General features: G+C 38.4%; 1 protein-coding gene across 1 annotated transcript in view; it reads right to left on the bottom strand.

Moving 5' to 3' along the window:
- Window positions 1-24515, bottom strand: part of ASAH2 (N-acylsphingosine amidohydrolase 2) — a 70536-nt gene that overhangs the window by 32498 nt on the left and 13523 nt on the right. The window contains exons 5-9 of the mRNA XM_060116944.1: window positions 23208-23335; window positions 21990-22067; window positions 6303-6423; window positions 4177-4302; window positions 1819-1905 (exon numbers count right to left, since the gene is read on the bottom strand). Of these exons, the coding sequence (XP_059972927.1) occupies window positions 1819-1905; window positions 4177-4302; window positions 6303-6423; window positions 21990-22067; window positions 23208-23335 (540 nt within the window). The remainder of the gene's footprint in view (window positions 1-1818; window positions 1906-4176; window positions 4303-6302; window positions 6424-21989; window positions 22068-23207; window positions 23336-24515) is intronic.

The following is a 24515-nucleotide window of genomic DNA, read 5'->3' as shown; positions in this document are numbered from 1 at the left end:
AAGAGTGCATCCATGGGGATTCTCACGGAGTTTTCCCTCTCACAGCCCTTGAGTCCTCTGGCAGGGCTGGTGCCAAAGGGGGGCTTGAAAGTCTTCAGGACCCACTTCATCTGCATCTGTTCCCCCACCCACTGTTCACCTTTGGATGTTCTTTTTTTTTTCCAGTATGGTCAATTGATGCTTTTTTAATCTTATGGGCAATGTGAGTCAAAATATATTTAGGAAGGTTTGTTTGTATTGATCTGTATCATACAGTAGAGGCAAACCCTGCTTCAGCACCAATGCCTTTGCCTGACACCTAACTCATTTCTACTCTATTGCCATGTCAGTTTCCACAGCCACATGGGAACGCTCAAGTTGTCAGTAACACTAGCTGCAGCCTGTGTCTCCTCATTAAGAGGGTAGTTGTGCCTTGCTGAGAAGAGAATCCAGAATGTGGGACAAACCTCTATGTCGACTGGGCTCAGAATGGTAACAAAATTTCTGACGCCAAATTGTGTCAGGGGTGCACACCCTAAATAGAATCTGTTAATTTAGAACAATCCACTGATAATACCACAGTAATTAAAAAGAAACTGCAGCTATTAGGTTGGCTGGTGTCTGATGTTTTTAAGGTGTTTTTGTTCTTCCTTAATTGCTCCTGAAACATTTTAGAACCATTGAGACAAAATATTTACACACACACCCTCTCTCAAGCCCATGCTCACTAAAGGTAGGGGTAAGCTATAAAAAGGAAGAGGTTTAACTATCTTTGTCAGAGATGGCTCGGCTCAAAGCTATCTTTTGTCTTTTCCATCAGAAATGTCTCCATAGGAGCTGATACAAAATATGTAAGCAAAATGGAAGATAAAATTTAGAAGAGGAAGGAGGGTAGAGTAACTTGTAGTAAGCTCACTGGAGACCAGATTCTCTCTTCATCAAAAAATCTTTTAAAAAGAAAATGTAAGATGGATGATCTTTCCATATCAAAAAAGACCAGGGACTAATTTGAATCCAAATTGCAAGAATTGGCAGTGGTGCCACTCAGCTTTATCTTGTCACCGAAGGAAAAGTTAAGAAATGGTAGGGCTTCCCTGGTGGTGCAGTGGTTAAGAATCCGCCTGCTAATGCAGGGGACACGGGTTCGAGCCCTGGTCCGGGAAGATCCCACATGCCACGGAGCAACTAAGCCCATGCTCCACAACTACTGAGCCTGCACTCTAGAGCCCGCGAGCCACAACTACTGAGCCCGTGTGCCACAACTACTGAAGCCCGCACGCCTAGAGTCTGTGCTTCACAAGAGAAGCCACCGCAGTGAGAACCCCGCGCAACGCAACGAAGAGTAGCCCCCGCTCGCTGCAACTAAAGAAAGCCTGCGCGCAGCAACGTAGACCTAAAGCAGACAAAAATTAATTAATTAAAAAAAAATTTTTAAAGAAAGAAATGGTCAGGTGACTTGGCAGGCCAAGGCCTGAGAGACTTCTGAGAATTTGGGTCAGTCTGATTATATCTGGTCAAACCACATGAATTGAAAACTTTACAATCTATCATCCACCGCCTGAAGCAAGCATTCTGGCTGAAAGAGAATGTTTCCTGATTACTTGCTTTTAAATGTACTTCCCGTAAGAAGCCAGACACAAGCAGTCAGAGAGGTTCCTGTGTGGTTTGTGAAAACAACCTTCCTGGTTGACAATAAACAGCATTCAGTCTTCCAGACTCCTTGGTGCAGCTTAGGCTCCTGCTGTCTTCCTTATAATTACGGACTTCCTGATGAACAATGTCAGTGGATTTTAAAGCATAGTTTTGAATGAAGATGAAAGAAGCGGGCCCACAGCTTACCTTTGCTTTCTCATATATTATCCGTCCTATGATTTGTGTGCTGTCAAGCATATCCTGCCCAGGTCCCATAGCAATGCACATGCTAGGCTGGAACAAAATGACACAAGATGTGTTCTTAGTGAAATAAGCGATTCTTTTAAGGAATGGAAAATGACAAGTGAATCTAAGCAAATAGATTTTTTTTAAGCCACATTCCAGCATTTCTTTTCAGGTGTTCTCTTAATTTACAGATTATGAGAACCAAAATCATTCACGGAATTAGAGCAATGAATCTTGCTAGAAAACATCTATTCTAGAAACTTACTTTTAAAAATAAGGAAACTGAGGCTCAGGTGGGTTAGATTTACTGAAGATTATACAGGTAGCTAATATCTGAGCTATTACCTAAAGCCAGGACTTTCCATTTTCTGCACATCTTTCTCTTTGCTTGTTCCTGCCTATGGCACTTGCTCATGATTGCCTTCAATTGAAACTCAGTTAAAATTATATTGGAACAACTAGCTGACCCTCTGGAAAAAAATCAGTAAATACATCTGGCTCTATATTTTACTTCTTAAACCAGAAAAATTTGTGAATGATCGGATACTTAAATATTATAAATGGCACCCAAAATGTATTAAAAGAAAATATGGATGAATATATTCTAAAGTCTAACGATGTGAAAGGCCCTTCTAAAAATTATATGGAACACAGTTTGACAGTTTAAACATTTTAAACACCCATATCGGGAGGAAAAACATAAGGAAGACTGAAAGATAACTGATAAATGGGGTGTTGAGGGATGAGTTTGCACAGTTTATGACAAACTAAGACTTTAATGTATTAGGAGCTTTAAAAAGTCAGCAAGAAAAAAATACCCTTATTAATACATTTTGATTAATTCATATTGAGTTGGGTATTCTCTTATTTGTAGTAAAAATCATCACATTGTATACCTTAAACTTAGACAGTGTTGGATGTCAACATATCCCAATAAAGCTGGAGAAAAATAAAAGCAAAAAAAAAAAAAAAGCATCCTAATGGATAACACCATGGATACAGATGAAATAGGTAATTCACACACACAAAATGTAAATGTAAATGGCCATTCAACGTTATAATAGGTTCAATCTTAATGAATAATTGAATATAAATTTAAACTACAAAGAGAGAACTCTTCACATTTGTGCTGGAAAAAACTGAAAGATTGACAAACCTGCTGCAGGAGAGAGTTTGGGGAAAGTGTCACTCATGCACTGTGGGTAGAAATGTGATTGAGAGTATTTGAGCAATGTGTAGAGTATATTAGAGGTGCTTTGAATAAAAAGAACAAACTCATTTTGGAATTTTGGAATTTAACAAGTAATCCTCAAATCTAATGTGAATTAATGATGTGTAAAAATTTTGGAAGTGAACGGTAACAAAGACTCTTTTTCATTGAAGTATAGTTGATTTACAGTGTTATGTTAGTTTCTGGTGTATGAAGACTTTCTATATAAAAATAGTAATATACAATGGAAAAGTATAATTGTTAAAACTATATTTCTCATTGAGTGGGGTTGACTGAGATAAAATAAATAGCCCAGAAATAGTGTTTAATAAAAGCAATATGGCAGGTGAAATACTCTATAAACACAAAGAATAAGAACCCAGAAGCTAGAATCTGCTGCTCATGTCAAAGTTGCAAAAATCTAAATGAAGATGGGAGGACAGCCTTACTTGCTACCTTTAAAACTTATCACATAGAATTGTATATAGTCATAAAGAGATTTTTTTAAGACAAATTAGGTAGAAAACTCAAATCCTATATCAATAAAAAAATCAATAAGTTATAGAATGTTGTTCATGAACACAGACATATGAAGAGGTGTGAGAGTGGTAACTTTGGGGAAAGGGAGAGGGTAGAGGGGAAGGAGGTGAACAGGGGCTTTCACTTTTTACTGCTCTTTATGCGTCCCATGTGGTTTGAGTTTTTACACCAAGATTGTTTTGTTTGTTTGTAATATATAAGAAAGGAAAAAGAATTTTGACCTTGTATTTTTAGAAAACCCTATAGACTTTATAATCACTGAGAAATGTCTCAGGCAGGTAGTTTTTGTACTAAATTGTGGCTTCAGAAATGCCAAGGAAAAATGTTTCAGGCTGTCCAATTTTGGGGAAGGATATTTAATCTCTGACATGTACTAAATTGTCTTACCATTCAAAAAAATTAACAATCAAATGGAAAACTACAATTTTACCCAATCAAAATTTAGTGGGTGCTAGCAGTAAGTAGGCCAGAGTATACTTGAGGAGAACATAATTGTACATGAATGTTGAATAGTTAAACATAAAATGTACTTGAGATGCAAAAACAGATTTCATGTCATCATTACCTACCCCACCAATGGGACAAGTGCTATTGGCATTCTCACAAGACTCTCCCGTGTTGATGCAATGCGGGCCAAGAATATTGGAGGACACATCTCCCAGGTTCGATGAAGCAAAAGCTGCTACATACGGTCCCTGCCAAAAGAAACGTCCAGTTGCCGTTTATTCTTTCTTTTTTCTTTTTTTTTAATTTCAGGGACAAGAAAGGAGAACAGGCAGCTCATGCTCAAAAGACCCACACTCCCCAATGGCTTTCAGGGGAGCATTTTTAAAGGCAATATTTGTGGGTGAAGGCTGCAGGATTCATGACTTTCTTCTCACGGATATGTTGTGAAGTAACAGTGTGGTGTTTTAGGAATCTTAATCATCAACTTTCTGGTTCCAAACAGTCTGGGGTCAAGTGCTTGTGCTCAGCAGGTAGTCGCCATCCTCCACCTGAGTGGGGGTCTCAGTTGCTGTAGAACAACTGGTTTCAGGACTTAATGAAGCTCAGGTTCTTGATGTCTCATCGCAGAAAGAATTCAGTGAGAGACAAAGTGATAGGTAAGAAGTGGATTTATTTAGAGAGAAACACGCTCCACAGACAGAGTGTGGGCCATCTCCGAAGGTGAAAAAGGCCTATTCTTTCTTATTTACCACAATGAGTTCATTAAAAAGGCAAACATTCAACCCACTCTGGTGAACTATTCAAAATCATTTGCATATGACAAAAGGAGGATGTACAATATTCTGAGAGAATTTTTTATTTCTGAAAAGGCTCACATTGCTCTCAGCATACGTGTTATTACTCGTGATATTCCAGTTATCAATAAAGCTATTTCAAGTAGGAGAGTTTCAAATTTGTGTCTCAAACAGCAACATTTTGACAAGAAATACAGTGTGCAACGAGTTATAAAATGCTGACCAATCAGTCTAGTGTCTGGTGTTGTACCTGGAGCTCAGATATCCATTTTCCCTTTAAAAACAAATAGCCTATTGGCTTAAAAAGTGAAGAGCCAATCCGGATTTTTCTGTTGTACAACTGAACCTAAATATAGCCTCCACCACCCAGACGTGCCCTCTGTGTATATTTTCTCTATCTCTTCAACCTGAAATAACAACACAAAACCTTTTAGAGTAGGGCAAGACCTTAACCTCAACCAACTGGACTACCATTCTACCTTAAATTCTTAAATTTTCTTAGGGAAAGAGATAATCAAGTATAGGAGATTATGTGTCTTTTTTTATACTAAAAAGATAATGGGAAACTCCTTTCTTTTCCCTAAAGCACAGGCTAAAATTTAAAAAAATAGAGATTTGTCAACAAAGGAGCTAAAAAATCAGATCAGATGTTCATGGGCTAATATTCCCATAACATCGCACAGAAAAACCTGAACGAACTTTTTGGCCAACACAATATCTTTGTAACAGAACACTTATTCTAGGCAAGGGCCTGGGGTTCTCATCCCATCATATATTCTTCTGCAATTAGGGGTTAGATGCTGGGGGTCAAGCAGAGCAGGGTCCTTCCTCGCCAAATATCTGCAGTCGGTAATTTACACAAAGCTGACGAGTTTCCTGGAGTACATGGACTGGGTTCCTGGACACCCCCAACTCTGATCCCATCACTCACTGCATTTCAAAGTTACAAAGACAGCTCTAATGGATTAGGGTTGTCTCTGACTTAGGCCATATTGCAGGAAAGTAGAAATTCCTTGAAAGGAAATTAAGAAGGAAGTCTGGACCACAAAAAAAAACTCATTCCCTGTTCTCATTCAGATTCCTATACCATTAAGAAGGTGCTTAATAATACTATATCTCTGAAAACAAGAGATATAAACACAACACAGTTTATCGTATTTCCAAGTTAATCAAAAATTATATATGGCAAAAATTATTATATATTAATTTGCCCTTCCTTATCCAACTAATTGTAACTTTATGAAGTCATCACATCAGTAGTATTTGACACAAAGCTAACAGTCATTTAAAATTTTTCTTAGGGAAGATGGAGAATTCTTTCTATCCAAGCATGTCAGTATGTGGCATCCATGATGACACTTTCCTCTGAAGATTTGAATCAGCTATTCTGAACATTGAATGAATGATGATACTCAATGAAGTAAGATGAAGCTTTCCATGACATAAATTCTCACCTCTCCAGGTAGATATCCTTTGTTCTTCTCTTGCTCAAAAAGGTAAGAAGCATAGCCCACATTGTCACTATTTACAAGATGATTGCTATTGTTCATGCTGACTGGGTGGATGGCAAACCAGCTGTAAAAGAACAGGAAGCCCTAGGTTAATGAAGAGAACTAGATAACTGGGGTGAAAAATGATGACTGGGAGCTTAAGTTTTCTCCAGCTGTAAAAAAAAAAAAAAAAAAAAAAATTCTTTTGATGATAGGCATTCTATCAAAACATTTAGGTTCTTTCATTGTTAATGAAACTTAAATTACTAATAATATACTCAAGAAGTCTGACCACTTACTTAAATTAAAAATATTTCATCATTGTCATCTTCATCATAAGCTTTTTTTTTTTTTTTTTTTTTTTTTTTTTTGCGGTATGCGGGCCTCTCACTGTTGTGGCCTCTCCCGTTGCGGAGCACAGGCTCCGGATGCGCAGGCCCAGCGGCCATGGCTCACAGGCCCAGCCGCTCTGCGGCATATGGGATCCTCCCAGACCGGGGCACGAACCCGTATCCCCTGCATCGGCAGGCGGACTCTCAACCACTGCGCCACCAGGGAGGCCCCATCATAAGCTTTTAACAAGAGCCAATACTGGTTAGTTACCAGGTGATATACCTAAAGAATTGTATCAACATAGACTTTATCCTTCAAGACAGGTACACACATAATAATTATTCAAATCAATCCTATCCAATTCAGTAGACATTTACTGAGAGTCAGCTGTGTGCCGAGCGCTGAATAAATTGCAATTTACTCTAGAATCTTGCAGAAGACAAAGATGTAAACAAATGGCTTTGATAAAGTGTGACAAATATTATAAATATGGAGGCATAAAGTGTTTGAGGACCACAGATGACTAACAATTAATTCTTAAACGCACTCCAGAGAGAAAGAACAGCAGAGTAAATGCACAGGGGTGTGAAAGAGGATGTTATGCATAATTCAGTATATCCTTATGCAGAGTAATACCTTGTTTAAGTGTAGAGCTATAGAGTTCACAAGTTAATTTCACATCTGTTACCTCATTTGAATTTCACAACAACCCTGAAAAAGAGGCTGGTATTACCTGCGCCCCACAAGGTGTCTCGGAGAAGCAATATGGAAGCCTACTTGTCATAGAGGACCAAGGCTAAAGTTTGGGTCTTGTGACACCTTGTTTGGTGGCCTTTGTAGGATCAAACCTCGACACAGGTGAAAGGGTGTTTACAGGATAGAAGGCTGTAAAGCAGATTTGCAAGAATACTCAAGAAAAGAGAGATGCCAATCAATAAATTTTCAAGCTAATTTAGGATTTTTAAAAATCTTTTGTTGATTTTTCTTCGCTGAAAGCTTTTAAAACATTTCTACCTAAGTAATATGGTACACAAAACTGAACATTGACTTAATGACTAGGGATGTTTTGGGGCTTCAAGTCATCATTCAGTATTCAGTTCTCGTTACCCAACAAATGTATATGTAGGTCAGAAGTGGCCAGCACAACACCCACAGGGGTTGGGTAGGCAACATAGGAGTTAAGCTGGTTGGTACAATAGGGACTGTGAATTGGGGAGGCACTTGCATAGTCTAAGGACCACAGCCTCTACTGGGATGTGGCCAAATGCTGCCTGATGGGAGCATAAACCAGTGCTGCCAGATCTTCCACAAATCCATGGTTTTGGGAAAGTGTATCAATTTAAAAATTCTATTTAAAGAAGTAAATGGCATGGGCTTCCCTGGTGGCCCAGTGGTTGAGAGTCCGCCTGCTGATGCAGGGGACACGGGTTCGTGCCCCGGTCTGGGAAGATCCCACATGCCGCAGAGCGGCTAGGCCTGTGAGCCATGGCCGCTGAGCCTGCACGTCCGGAGCCTGTGCTCCGCAACGGGAGAGACCACAACAGTGAGAGGCCCGCGTACCGCAAAAAAGAAATAAAAATTAAAAAAAAATAAAGAAGTAAATGGCATGGAAACCAAGGAGAAGAATGGTTACAAGTTAAGAGACTTAAGACACAAAGCCAACAAATGTAGTTTGTGGACTGTGTTTGGATTCTGGCTCAAAACAACTGGGAAAAGACTGTTGATACAATCAGGGAAAACTGAACACAGACTAGGTTTTAGATCATATTAAGAAATTATTTTTAATTTTATTGATTGTGATAATGGACTGTAGTTATATTTGTCTAAGTTTTTATCTGGTAGAGATACACACTGAAATATTCATGAATAAAATGATATGTGGTATTTTTGCTTTTAAATATTCTAGCAAAACAAACAAACAAAAAGGAAAGGAGGGATGAAACAGAATGGCAGAGGATTGCTAATTATTGAAGCTGGATAATTGTTCCATGGAGATTCATTAGACTAATCACTCTAAACTGGCATATATTTGAAATTTTCCATAATTGTTTTTTGTTATGCTGACATCCATTGAAAACTTTTTCCTTCCAATTTTATTGAGATAACTGACGTACAGCACTGTGTAAGTTTAAGGTGTACAGCGTGATTTGACTTATGTACATCATGAAATGATTATCACAATACGTTTAGTGAACATCCATCATCTCATACAGATACAAAATTAAAGAAAAAAAATTTTGTGATAAGAACTCTTAAGATTTACTCAAGAGCTTTCATATATAATATATAGCAGTACTGATTATATTTTTCATGTTGTACATTATATCCCTAGTACTTATAAGTGGAAGTTTGTAGTACTTTTTGACTGCCTTCATCCATTTCAATTTTTTTTTAATAGTGTTAGACCAAATCACCAGTCTATAGGCTGCATTCAGCCCCCAAGGTGTGTATTTGCCACTATGCAAAGGTACAGAAGTTTGGATTGAAGGCAGTTCTAAGGCCATTCCCTAGAAGTTACTTGCAAGGTTTCTGTATGTTTAAAAACCCTTATATTCATTTCTTTTTTGTGGTTTTTGTCTTTCTCCTAAGACTCAAGTGCCAAGGGATATTCTAGTCAACTAGTATTTTCCAGTCAGTTGAAATCTGCTTTTTTGTAGTTTTATTCCATTTAGTTTGGAAGGAAAATGAGGTGGTGGCCATGAGAGTTCCAAGGCTCTCCAACCAAAATATTTCCAACATGATCACACTGAGGTCAGCCAGATGCAACCTCTCCAGTGCAATCAAAGGAAACCCACAGAACAATTCTATCAATGTTAGACTATCATTTAGTACTTATTGGGTGAAAAACTTTATATATACGTTCTCATTTTATTCTCACAAGAACCATTTGAGTCAGATGCTTTCCTTATCCTCATTTCAAACCAAGGGAACAAAGGCTCAGACTGATGAAGTAACATGACCGAGGTCACAGAGTTGTAAGTCAAGAAGCAGGACTATGAATCCAGGTTTGTCAGACCATAAGTCCATGTTCTTATCTGCTATGGGATGCAGGCTCTGTCCCTTCTGTTCATTCAATCGCTCATTCAATATACATTTAGTTAACTCTGACTCTGTGCCAGACACTGGGGACACAGAGATGCACGAGGCATCATCTCACCCTTGAAAAATGCTTCACAGACGATGTGACATTTGAGCTGGGTCTTAAAAGATGAGTAAGTCAAGAGGGAGGGGACATGGGGATATATGTATACATATGGCTCTTTCACTTAGTTGTACAACAGAAGCTAACACAGTATTGTGAAGCAATTATACTCCAATAAAGATCTATTTAAAAAAAAACAAAAACGATGAGTAGGAACTTGGCAAGGGGATGACTGGAGAAAAGACATTCGTAGCAAAAGTATGGAGATGGGAAGGAGTGCAGTGTGTTCAGAGACTGGATAGTCAGCATGACCAGAGCAGAATGGATGAAGGCGAGGAGAGATGGAGGTTGCTCCATTCATTCAATCAATATGAATGTATTAGTAACCAAGTGTGTGGCTGGCCTTATGTTAAACCCCAAGGAACATAGAGAGGAATCAAGTGTGTTCTCTACCATCAAGGAACCACAATAATATCTGGGAGAAAGCAAATGCTAAGAATTTTGGTCTATAATTAGACTATAGGCTTGAATTCTTATTTATTTATTTTCATTTATTTTAGGCCATAGAAAATTAATTGAATTTTTTCTTTACAAAACTGAAAAAAATGTATTCAAAAAAGTTATTTGCATTTCAGAATAAGACGATATTGTTTTTCCTTCTCTGCCCTTTAAACTATATGCTATAAAAATATCAGGCTTGTCACAGCAACCAAAGTACTTTGATAAGAGATGAATATTTATAAAGATAGGCAGAAAAGTGGTCATTTTAATTTAAGAATGCTTACTTACAGTTTATTTTATCTGGTCAAAAAGTATTCATCAAAGCAAAGTTCAAGAGAGAGGAAGAAAGGTTTAGGTAGTTTCAAAAGAAGTTAGAATATAGACATAAAAGGATGACTATGTCTTTGATAATAAACTTTTTTAAATAATGATCAGGTCACAGTTAGGGCAGGGCTCTACTTGAGTCAGCATGATGCAATCAAGGTGCTGAGGAAAGTGAAGAGATTTGAGATCTTATCATTATAAGGAGCAAAATTAGTTAAAATTGCTAGATCCCTGTTTCCTAAGACTGAAAAATAGATTTCAACTATGCTTTGTGAATCAATAAACAGCGAATTAATACAGAATAGTATAATTATTCTCTCCTATGTAACTGAGACATTTTCTAGTGTCTCTTTCAATTCAGACATTGTGTACTTCCTATTCTGAAGCAGAAAAGCCAAATGCAGAATTGAGCTTCTTAAATATTCTAAAACAGTAACAACCCATCCCAGGTTCCATTCTCTCAGACCTGAGCCGCCCTGTTTATATGGAGGTCATGCTCTGCAAAAAGGTGACTGGCAAAGGGGTAAGTGGAGGCTGAAATCCAGCCACCTCTCAGCTCCCCGAGCAAAGCACCTTAGTCAGCCCAGAGAAGGGAGTGCCTTTGTGTGCTGTGCACAAAGTCCTATGTGCTAGGTGTGACTATCTCCAACCTAAGTGCCCACCAATAGAGGAAGAGAATATTGTACCTCCATCCAAAGGTAGTGTTCATGAAGATGTGTAATAACATGGGAGCCCTTTGGACAAATACAATAGAAGATGCTGTAGTGGATTCAATAGTTTCCCCCCCAAAATTCACATCTACCAGAACCTCAGAATGGGACCTTATTTAGACATAGTCTTTTTTTTTTTTTTTTAAAGAAGATGTTGGGGGTAGTAGTTTATTAATTAATTTATTTTTGCTATGTTGGGTCTTCGTTTCTGTGCGAGGGCTTTCTCTATTTATGGCAAGCGGGGGCCACTCTTCATCGCGGTGCACGGGCCTCTCACTATTGTGGCCTCTCTTATTGCGGAGCGCAGGCTCCATACACGCAGGCTCAGTAGTTGTGGTTCATGGGCCTACTTGCTCCACAACATGTGAGATCCTCCCAGACCAGGGCTCGAACCCCTGTCCCCTGCATTAGCAGGCAGATTCTCAATCACTGCGCCACCAGGGAAGCCCTAGACATAGTCTTTAGAGTGTAAACAAGATAAAGATCAAGTGAAATGATACTGGCTTAGGTTGGGTCTAAAATCCAGTGACTAGTGTCCTCATAACAAGAGGAAAGGGACAGAGAGACACCCAGAGATAGAGATGTAGGCAATGTGAAAATGAAGACAGAGATCAGAGTGATGTATCTACAAGCCAAGGATTGCTGGCAGCCACCAGAATCTAAGAGGAAGGCATGGAACTGATTTTCCTTCAGAGCATCCAGAAGGAACCAAGCCTGCCAACACCCTGATTTCAGACTTCTGGCCTCTCGACCTGTGAGAGATTAAATTTCTGCTGTTTTAAGCCAGCCACTCTGTAGTGCTTTGTTATGGAAACCCTAAGAAACTAATGTAGAGGCCATATGTCTTAGTGGCTAAGAGTTCTGGAATCAGACACAAGTTACTTAACCTATTTGAAACTCAGTATTCATATCTGTAACATAATGATAATAGTATTATCTACCTCACGGCATTTGACAATTAAAGGAACAAAAACATCTGAAGTGCTTAGCACAAAGACTGGTTTGTGCTAAGAATGGAATAAATCATCACTATGATGATGTTGATGCTGATTTTGATATGGCTGCAGCTGGTGGTGATGATGACTATAAGGGAAAAAGATATCCAAAGCCCTGTGTATATGTGTGTTACATAAGGTAAACACAATATTAAAATATATGATGTGTGTGCATGTGTGTATTCAACACACATATATTCACCCCATATAATATGAGCTTTAAATAATTAAATGAGGAAACGCTGCCCTCTTGTGGCAGAGACTTGAGGGCTTACAAAATACCAACGTGTCCTCTCTTTCCCAGTCCCTCTGGCAGGGTGGGGCAAATGAACCTGACCAATAACATATGTGAAGAAGGACGACCCAATTTTGATTAGACTTTGCATGAGTGGGAAATGTGCACACTAAAATCTTTAATGTGTTAAGCCACTGGAATTTCATGGTCTATTGCATCCCCTAGCATTAATGAACGAACACCTCTTAACACACACCGAATTAACACACCACTTTTTCACCTGCCTTACCATCCTCCTGGCCTCACCCCACTACAGACTATTGGGAAAAGAAAAGCAAAGGGTGTTTCATCGTGTTATATTGTAAGGGTTATTAGGCCCTGAATTTTATCCAAAGGGCAACCTGAATTTGAAACAAGCAGAAGCAATGACTCCAGACCAGACTGCTCAGACTAAAGGACAATGAGCTGTAGCCAGAGGACCCCTTCTAAAGTTACAGGTAAACTTGGTGGCCAGCATCCTGGAGAATCTTTCTACCATCTCTGCTCAAGAGAAGAGATGTCCATTCTCAACTACTCATTTTGTTATCTACAAAAGTCCTAGATGAAAAAAAACCAAAAATACCCTCTCAATGTTACTGGAGAGATATCTGGTTTGGGTGGATTCCATTAAGTTCATTAAGTTACTGCAATCAAAATTCTTGCATCCCAAATAGTAAGATTAAGCAATCAACAAAAGTAAAACAAGAAGTAGCCAATAAGAATATATTTTTTTAATTCAGCCTAAATACCCAGGAACTGAAGAAATTGAAAGGAAAACAAGAATGATTTGGCTTTTTTGGGTCTATTACTTAACAACATTTGTAAAGCATTTTAATACCAAAATTGGCAAGAGCAAGGAAACAATGCTCCATTCATGCTTGGGTAGAAGCAGTGCAAACCAGCAAGTTTTCCAGAGGACCATTTGGCAAATTATGAGAAAAGCTGTAATAATTAATATTCCTCTATTGGCTCAGCAACCCCACTTCTAGGAATTTAGCTTAGGGAAATCATTGGCAATATATACAAGATATCTGTTCATGAAGGCTTATCACAGTGTAATTTATGATAGAAAAAGCTATAAACTGAAATGTCAAATGATTGGTGATTTGTTTGGTACATTATCATACATATAATGGAACACTATACAACAATTTTAAAATGGTGATTTAAAAAATACTACATTTCTTTTAATGGCTGAGTAATATTCCCCTGTATATATGTGCCACATCTTCTTTATCCATTCATCTGTCAGTGGACACTTAGGTTGCTTCCATGTCCTGGCTATTGTAAATAGAGCTGCAATGAACATTTTGGTACATGACTCTTTGAATTATAGTTTTCTCAGGGTATATGCACAGTAGTGGGATTGCTGGGTCATATAGTAGTTCTGTTTTCAGTTTTTTAAGGAACCTCCATACTCTTCTCCATAGTGGCTGTATCAATTTACATTCCCACCAACAGTGCAAGAGGGTTCCCTCTTCTCCACAGCCTCTCCAGCATTTATTGTTTGTAGATTTTTTGATGATGGCCATTCTGACCAGTGTGAGGTGATACCTCATTGTAGTTTTGATTTGCATTTCCCTAATGATTAATGATGTTGAGCATTCTTTCATGTGTTTTTTGGCAACCTGTATATCTTCTTTGGAGAAAGTCTATACTCAGCCATAAAAAGAAATGAAATTGAGTTATTTGTAGTGAGGTGGATGGACCTAGAGTCTGTCATACAGAATGAATTAAGTCAGAAAGAGAAAAACAAATACCATATGCTAACACATATATATGGAATCTAAAAAAAAATTGTTCTGAAGAACCTAGGTAGGGGTGGGACAGGAATAAAGACACAGATGTAGAGAATGGACTTGAGGATGCAGGGAGGGGGAAGGGTAAGCTGGGACGAAGTCAGTGAGTGGTATGGACTTATATATACTACCAAATGTAAAATAGATAGCTAGTGGGAAGCAGCTGCATAGCACAGGGAGATCAGCTCAGTGCTTTGTGACCACCTAGAGGGGTGGGATAGGGAGGGAGATGCAAGATGGACGAGATATGGGGATATGTGTATATGTATAGCTGATTCACTTTTTTATAAAGCAGAAACTAACACACCATTGTAAAACAATTATACTCCAATAAAGATGTTAAAAAAATAATAAAATAAAAACAAAAAATACTACATAGCACTGAAAGATATTCATAAGGTAATTCTAAATGAAAAAGTTGCCAAAATGTATATACAATAAAGTGTCATTTTCAAAAAATAAAGAAAAATAGACATGATTAGGTAAAGGTCTGAAAGGCTATATAACAAAATATTAGAAGTTATTGAGGCCCAGGATTGCCAGATGATTTTAAATTTTTATTTTTGTTAACCTTAGAAATTTTAGGAAATACATGAACAAAAGGAAGATTTTTTAAAAACCACTGTACAACACCAAGAGTGAACTCTAATGTAAATTATGGACTCTGGGAGAAAATGACCTGTCAACATAGGTTCATGGATGGTAACAAATGTACCACTCTGGTGGGAGGTGTTAATAATGAGGGAGGCTGTGCATGTTTGGGGGCAGGTGTATATGGGAAATCTCTGTACTTTAATTTTGCTGTGAATCTAAAACTGCTCTAAAGATTAAAGTCTATTAAAAAACAACATTGCCAGCCCTGGCATAGTGTCACTTCTCTCATCTTTTTGATCAAAGTGGTCCTGGGGCTGGCCAAGTTTCAGGGGCTGGAAAAATCTCCACTCTTGAAGGGGACTGGCAAGGTCAGTTTGTATAGAATACATAAGATAAGAGCTATTGTTGCCACATCTTTGGAAACTATAATTTTCCATTTAAAGATTTTTTTTAGTCTATCAATCCCAAAAAGAATAAAAAGCACTGAAAAAGTGAGATAAATAGGAAAGTGAAGAGATATAGACAAGTCCAGATATATAATAATCATAATTCATAAAAATAAACTAAATTCACTCATTAAAAGATGAAGATTATCCGAGTAAAAAACAAATAAATAAAGCTATATGATATTCATAACAGACACCTCTAAAATGTAAGAACAAATAAAAGTTGAAAGAAAATGATAGAAAAAATATACACGGCATATTCTAACCTACAGAGAGCTGAGTTAGCTATATTAACTGAAAATACATAGATTTTTGAGAGAAAAAAATTATTATTAGGTATAAAGAGAATCACTACAAAAACAAATAAAAAAACACTTGAGATACATGGAGATAACATTGTTAATATTTTTTATAGTATTTTAAGGCTTGTAGTACCCATAGTATATGAAACTAAGAGAGCATCTACCTTGAAAGAATGACCTTTTAGTCATGTTTATTTCTTATCATACATTCCACATAGGAAAATGGGCAGAAGAAAATGTTCCTGAATATTAACCATGGTTGACTTTGGAAAGTAAGTCCAATGTCTTCTGCCAGTTATGACAGCTGGCTTTTACAGCTTTGGTTTCTAAACTTGGGACAATTTAAGTTAACAAGTATGATTAATCTCTCCTATCAGTCAACTCTCATCACCCTCGTCATCAGAAAGCCCTTATTAAGCATCTTCACTTTATATGGGGATGGACTTTGACACAGAATGAAAACTCACTATGTAACCAAGGCCTACACTTCACTGAAAAGGGAGAGCACAAATAAGCTGGTAGGAAAGTTGGAGCAAGAAGACAGCATCAAGCTTCAAAGAGAAATTCAGGATGTAGAAACAGAGCGGGGCTTCACAAACCAGAGCAAAGGCTAATGGAGAAGGTATTTATAAAGACATGATGATGAGATGGAGAAAAGAGAAGAGGTCAAGAATGGCTGGTGTTTCTCTTTCTGACTTACTTCACTCTGTATGACAGTGAAGTAAGTCAGAAAGAGAAAGACAAATACCGTATGCTAACACATATATATGGAATTTAAGAAAAAAAAATGTCATGAAGAACCTAGGGGTAAGACAAGAATAAAGACACAGACCTACTAGAGAATGGACTTGAGGATATGGGGAGGGGGAAGGGTAAGCTGGGACAAAGCGAGAGAGTGGCATGGACATATATACACTACCAAACGTAAAATAGATAGCTAGTGGGAAGCAGCCACATGGCACAGGGAGATCAGCTCGGTGCTTTGTGAGCACCTAGAGGGTTGGGATAGGGAGGGTGGGAGGGAGGGAGATGCAAAAGGGAAGAGATATGGGGACATATGTATATGTATAACTGATTCACTTTGTTATAAAGCAGAAACTAACACACCATTGTAAAGCAATTATACTCCAATAAAGATGTTAAAAAACAAGAATGGCTGGTGAAAGGCAGTCACTGAGGTTTCCACATTTCCTCTCGGCGGCGTTGGGTTAAGTACACGGAGAAGAGAATGCAGGGGGGAGAACAGAGAGCCATAGAGAATAAACAGTTAGAAATTATAATTCAAGAAGTCATAGTCAGAAATCATAGAGAAGATTTATAAACACACACACCCCTCAAACTGACTTCCATAAGTCAGTATCATTCAAATGAATTAATTTCATAAATCGGGTTTTTCTAAGTGTGTACATAAATTATTCAAATAGGTTGCACAAATCACTGCCCCTTGTTGTCTTCTGAAAATGTGCCTTGAAAGGATAACCCATTTCTGTAAAAATAAAAGGATTTGCAATGTGTAAAACAGAAGACAATAGAGAAATCATTCAAAAACCTGCTCAGACCTTCCTTCCACCTCTGACAAATAGGAGCCGTGCCATACTGACTCCTAAAGGGGTAATGAGGTGAGAAAAACAAAAAGGAGGGTCCATGCCACTCCTACAAACTTGAGAAAGGAAACTTGGCAGACGGGAAAAGATAGGAGAAGGGAAGAGAAGTGAGACAGAGCCTGTCCGGCTGCACCACTTGAGGAAATGAGTCAGTGTTCCCAGCTGCCACTCCCAGAGCCGCCATTCAGACTATCTGCCCACCCCTGTGATTTTTCTCTTGGTACAGATATTTGAAACCTGTTTTGTTTCTCCCTTCATCGTTTCTTCGTTCCATAGCATCTTACTACATCAGGATCTCCCAGAACTCCACTCCACAGACTCCTTCTTTGAGGTGCCTTCCAGAATCTCCCAAAGTGAATTTTGTGACTGCCACACAGCTTATATTTTAATACAGAACATCCCAAACATATTCTCCACGTCTGGAGAAAAATCATTTACTGTTTTTGCATACAGTAGTATCAGTCAAAAAGAAATATTTTCCTTATAGACAGATCAACTGAGGCAAATGTTGGCCTTACAATTGTAGAGGACTTGATGGATTATGGAATAGTTTCATGCACAGAATTCTTTCATCCCTCAAGTCACTACTCTTCCTAACCCTTCAAGAGCCCCCAACTCCCAACCCCAGCTGAAAACACTTCAGTGATTTTCTATTCCCCTTTGTTTAAAGACCCAAATCTTTATCATGGCATCTAACCTCTACCTCTGAATTTAATTCACAACACCCTGCCCCACTGTCCTCACACTCCAGTCACACAGACCTATCAGCACCTCAAACAGGCCACAGGACTTTTGCACATGTTTTCCCATCTGTGTTAAATGTTCTTTTTTACCCCCCATTTTGCCAGTTAATTCTTACCCTTCCTTTGGCTTTCAGTTCCATTGTCTCTTCCTCAGGGAAGCCTTTCCCAATCTCCCTGACCAGGTCAAGTTAGATAGCTCTTCATTCCTTCCTTTCTTTCTTTTTTTTTTTTTTTTTTTTTTTTTTTTGCTGTACGGGCCTCTCACTGTTGTGGCCTCTCCCGTTGCGGAGCACAGGCTCCGGACGCGCAGGCCCAGCGGCCATGGCTCACGGGCCCAGCCGCTCCGCGGCATATGGGACCCTCCCGGACCAGGGCACGAACCGGCGTCCCCTGCATCGGCAGGCGGACTCTCAACCACTGCGCCACCAGGGAAGCCCATTCCTTCCTTTCTTTAAGGAAGATAGCTCTTCATACCTTCCTTCCTTAGCAGTTAGCCCAATTATAATTATACATGCATTTGTATGACTATATGATTACCTTCTGTCTCCACCAGTGGACTATAAGTTCTATAAGAACCACAACTAGGACACCAATTTTTTTCTCAGTGTATCTGTATAGTACTAGTTCTGTTCATGACACACATCTTCCACAATATTTAATAAATGAATGAATGCATAATAATCTCTATGTGGAGAGATGTTACATCTACATTTGAGAAATGTGGAAACTGAGTCTCAGAGATTTTAAAGGATTTGCTCAAGGAGCATAGACACAGGTATTTGACTCCTGACTTTATGACCACTTACTGGAAATGCATCATTCCAAGGACTGGAAAGCACTGCCTGACATATAGTAGGTGCCTGGTGGAGACTTGTTGAATGGAGAAATGAAAACAACAATGAAAGTAGCAAGGAATAAATTATGAACTTCAACATGGTTTTCAGGGTGAAGAGAATAGTCTTGGCTGTGACATTGGGCAGGTCGCATCACCTTTCTAGGCCTCAGCTGAAGTTTAAACTTTGATGATCTTCATGCTCTGCAAATCGAAGGTTCTGTGCTTCTAAACTCCTCATACCTTGGAATCCTGCCTAATAGCAGGTACCTACATATGGTGGCTGAGTTACTTAGCAGCCCAGATTTGACTTTATGCTTTGGATCATTTTTAATGTGTTCAAAGAGCAATTATCCCTATGCAACAAGAGGCAATTGCAGGGGCAATTTCATCAAGGATAATATACGGCGGCTATAGAAACAACAGAAAGTTATTGCAGGCTGTTAAGCACAGCAGATGGAAAAGCATTGTTATAACCTTGACAGTTGACCCTGGGACTTCCAGATATGTTATATAGTTATATGCAAGGAAGCAAAGAGAATCTGGTCCCAAAAATAGCATTTTGGTGTCCTCTTGGCATTCTTCAATGATTCAGAAACTAAATCAAAGTGAGAGAGTTGCATGGACATATATACACTACCAAATGTAAAATAGATAGCTAGTGGGAAGCAGCCACATGGCACAGGGAGATCAGCTCCATGCTTTGTGACCACCTAGAGGGGTGGGATAGGGAGAGTGGGAGGGAGGGAGACGCAAGAGGGAAGAGATATTGAGATATATGTATATGTATAACTGATTCACTTTGTTATAAAGCAGAAACTAACACACCATTGAAAAGCAACTATACTCCAATAAAGATGTTAAAGAAATAAAAAATAAAAGAACGAATATATGTATATGTACAACAGAATCACTTTGCTGTACACCTGAAACTAACACAACATTGTAAATCAACTATAATCCAATAAAATTAAAAATAAATTTTAAAATAAAATAAAATTTTAAAAAAGGAAATCATGAATGGTCTCCGTCATTCAGCCAAGAGTTAAGTAGAAACTATAAGGGAAAAGGCAATTTCTTCTCCTAACAAATTGGGAATTCTCTAACTAGTCGTACATACATGTCCTTATCCTGTCTCCTAACCAAATTCCCCATTAAAGTGATCCAAAATCAAGAGCTAGGTTACCTTTCTAGATTCATCTCTCAGCCACTCCTTGACCTAAGCCCATAATCTGGCCTCACAATGCAGTTTTTTCATGGCTCCATGAGAAATCCCATGGCTCCTTCAGGTCCAGTTCAGTGTCATTTCCTTTTTGAAGCCTTTCACGATGCTCCCAGGTAGAGCTCAGTGCTACCACCTCCAATTTCCCATAGCATTTATTTATGCCCAGGTGACAGCACTGATGACCATCTGATTATGTTATGATTACTTGTCTGTCTCTTGTCTCCTGCGCAGATCATCCCACTAGCCTATAAAACTAAGATAGGGACTATGCTTTATTCATAATAATATACCCCAAGCACACAGTTGCATGGCTGACATTTAGAAAGTCTATTGAGTTAAATGCTAAGTGGCAACTAATCAGTATATGAATTAACTGTGAACAAAGAATGAGTCCTATTATATCAACCCACATAATAAAGGTTATTTTATCAGGGAATTTTTAGGGACCTCACTTTAACCCCAAAGAAGTAACACCAATGCTAAGAATTTCAAGCACTCTGAGATGCCAATAATGGCATTTTTAGAAGAGGTAGAATGTTATTCTACTACTTACCTTTTAGCTAAAATTATTAAACTCTTTTTATGCCAGGCATAGTACTAGAGTTTTATATGCACTATCTCATTTAATCTTCAAACAATCCCAGGAGGTATCATTATTCCCATTTTCAAACAAAATACTTGAGGTGCAAGTAGATAAATTACTTTCCCCGGGCCACAGGGTTAGTAAGGGGCAGAGCCGGGGCTGGAATTCAAGTCCTAAAACCTATATCTAAAACCTAAATGCTAAAACCCAATCTCCTTACCACCATGCTGCTCTCTACCCAGTTATAGGACCAACCCTAGTATCTGAACTGTGGGTCAGTCTTCAATGTCTTTCTTCACCTCGTATTACTTTCAATTTACTTAATTTTATTCACATAGAAACTTTCACTTAGATATTTTATAATCCCCTGGCAGACTCCTACCACTTTTAAGAACAGTTATTATCAACATTTAAGGACTCATTTTATCCCTCAATTTCAGAGTATGAAAACTGAGACACAGCAGTTAAGTAACTTGACCAAAGTCACAGAGCCACTAAGAATGAGAGCCCAGAATGAACACAAGCCATTTGACTCTTGAACCTATGCACTATCGTCCGCTTCCTTAGGACATTTCTGTGTCAATTTGGAAGTCCACAGGTCAAGATTTCTGAGACTGTTACCCACCCAGACAATTCCTGAGTCAGTTCAATCGCAGCAACCAAAATCACATATGAATGCAAATGCCTTCTTGTCAAAGAAAACAAAATTCATGTGTTTTCTTACATATAAAATGGAGCTAAAATCTATGCCAAGCTGTAATTTTGCCTCATCTGCCTCCGTTAGGTGGTCTCGGTTCTGCTTTTATCACTAATTGGCATTGTCCTACATTAGACTTAATCCTTTCAGAAAAGCACAGGTAAATAACCTCAAACCCATAATCACTTGCTGGTTGGTCAGATTGTTTTCTCATTTCCAAGAGATCATTGTCCAGCACCATATGAGATCTTGATACAGTAATAACCACTAGCATTTACTGAACCTATCATATGTCAGATGCTATGCTAAACTTCTTCACCCAGATCCCTCATTCACATAATCCTTTTATTAGCCCTGTTTTACAGGTGAGGAACTAAGCCCTGGGATGCTGAGAACGTTGCCTGAGGGCCCATGGCTGGACCTCAGATATGATTCAACCACTCAGCTTATTCTCAGCCTCTGCTGTCACTATTCTGGTCTCTTTTTCCCCCCTGTAATTAAGGAAAATCATTCAAACAGAAATTTTTTTTTTAAGTAAATAGAGTACCTGATAAGACCCAGGTCGTCTCCGTTCAAATCTACCATTTTCAAGAGTACCATTTCCTTGTCTGTATTTGAAGAATACCTAGTCAGCAAAACAGAGAAACTTAGTGAGTTCTAGGTTAGAGCCTGGCCCTCATGTATGACAGAACAGGAGCTGACACAAAAACCAAAACCAAAATGACTCTCAGTAAGCAAGGCTCCCTGACACTCTGTAGTTCTACAAACTGCATCCAGGATCTAATTTCTCAGCTAAAGAAATGATTTGCAACTGTGAGCAAAAGGGCAGCTAACTGGAGATGAAATATACATTTTTATGTAAAATATGCAATATTACATAGCATATATTATTTCTTTTAAAAAGGATTTGTCTTTGAAATATCTACTCATATTAAATTTTAGTGAAATCTCTTAAAAACAGGGGGGAATATGCAAAATCCAAATCATTCCTGACCTACAATTTAAAGGGTTCTTTTATGTCCTTTCAAGGCAAATCAGATTATATTTTCTAAAAATCAACTCCTTTGAAATCTTTTTAAAAATATAGAGACAAATATGAAATGTCAAGTGGTCAAGTTGAACTGCTATATGATTTTACTCTGCCATAGTAGCCAAGTACTTCTCTTCTGCCACAAACCTCGTTCATCCCATAAAAAATTAAAAAATAATGGTCTTCCTTAGTTGTCCCATTCAATTATGCCAGTTTTATGTCTTGCTCTTCACACCAATTGCTTTATTCTTTTATCTCTTCTCTCATACTACATTCTCCTGTACTAAAATAATTTCTTCTGAATAATGTAATAAAAATACTTATTCATTAGTCAAATAAATATATGTTATGCACATTTTTATATTTTCCAGATGAGAAGCAGAGAACCCCTAAATTAAGATTTAAGTGGATCTCTAAAGGTTACACAACTAGGAAGTGACAAAGCTAAGATGAGACCACAGTTGTGCCTTCTTTGAAAGCCCAGAGTCCTTCTAACATTCACATCTGACTCCCACATCCAGCAAAGGGGGAAGACATGTGCATAGGCAGGTCTGTGCTTCTGCATTCTCTTTTTATTTCTGCTTGTCTTAGATTATCAGCATGTTTTTAAATAATTTCAGCTTTAATACACTTTCAGGATCTCACCATACCCACCAAATAACAACCCTATTCTTAGATTTTGTTGCTGGTTCCTAAAGGAAACACATGATTTTATTTTGATAATTGCACCCTCACCTTGCTCTCTCTGACTGTGGATTCCGAAGGTAAGAAGAAGGGCTTCGATTGATCTGTGCACCATCCACATTCCCTTTATTGATAAAGATTTTGCCTGGTTTCATATTTGCATGTGCTATCTCAATGCTCTATAGGTTAAAAAAAAAAAAAGATTGTAAAGTTAGAAATCCTGGTGGGCATTAGGACTTAGTTGATATAAACAGAAGAACCCTGTGGACAATTTCTTTTGTCTCCAACTTGTCCCTGCTATGGGATGAAAGCTGGAGAACCACAGGGCTGGTGTCATTCTGGGGGTAACAGACATGACCTTCAGGGTTGACATGAGGAAATGCTGTGTATAGGGAACGACCTGAGTGTCTCAAGACTGCCAAGTCAGGAACTGCCTGCCATTTCAGATGGCCAAAATGGGAGACTTGACCTTACAACTCTCCATCCTCCTGCCCACACCCTCTAAGGCAGAGTTTTTCAAACTTTTTGGACTGAGAAATACAGTAATTAATACATTTTTCATCATAACTTAATACACATCAAGATATGTATCCTAAAACAAAAGTTCACAATACAAACTATACCCTATGTGTCATGCATTATGTTATTTTCCAATCTCTTTTAGTTCCTTTTTTAAAGCTTATCACAACCTATGAAATTGATTTCATAAAGCCATTCATAGACTGTTATTTGCTCTTTGAAAAACATTGTTGTAAAGACATTTCTTCCTTTGCCAAATGGATCCCTGGATTTGGGGGCAGGGGATGGTGGTAATTTTATGAGAAAAAGTAGAGAGAGACTAAACCTGAGAGACAAAGGAATGAAGAAAACATTAGCAAGGATTCAATGAGAGAAAATAATTACCTGGAAGACAGGAGAGAGTAGTAAAAGCTACCCAAAGCAGGAATGGGAGAAGAGTTTGAGGGTATCAGTTCAGAGCCCCATGTCAGTCTAGAGCTACAATAGAGGACTTGAGAAATGAGGGTGTGTGGTGTAAATTGGATCCCCTTCTATGCTCTTTGGGAAATACAAGGAAGGCTTGAAATTATTTGTAATTACTTTGAGTTCCTTGGTGGATTTCTTTTGCAGAGAACTGACTATGTGGGACCCTATAATTTATAAGGGTTCGATACAAAATGTTTTCTGTGTCTTTGGATGACAATATGAGGCTTACTGCCATAGAACCCTCTTCTCCCAATCAATCAGTGCCTCGGGATTAGCAGCCCACAGCTCAGAACCAGAAGCTACAAGGGAGTCAAAAAGGAGAAAGGGAAGTAGGTGCTAAGACTGTGCTCAGACCGAGATCCTATAGGGACTCTC

This window comes from Mesoplodon densirostris, chromosome 1, assembly GCF_025265405.1.
Source record: "Mesoplodon densirostris isolate mMesDen1 chromosome 1, mMesDen1 primary haplotype, whole genome shotgun sequence".
Lineage (NCBI taxonomy): Eukaryota > Metazoa > Chordata > Mammalia > Artiodactyla > Ziphiidae > Mesoplodon > Mesoplodon densirostris.
The sequence above is the reverse complement of the archived record's forward strand: the minus strand, read 5'-3'. Positions and strand labels throughout refer to the sequence as shown.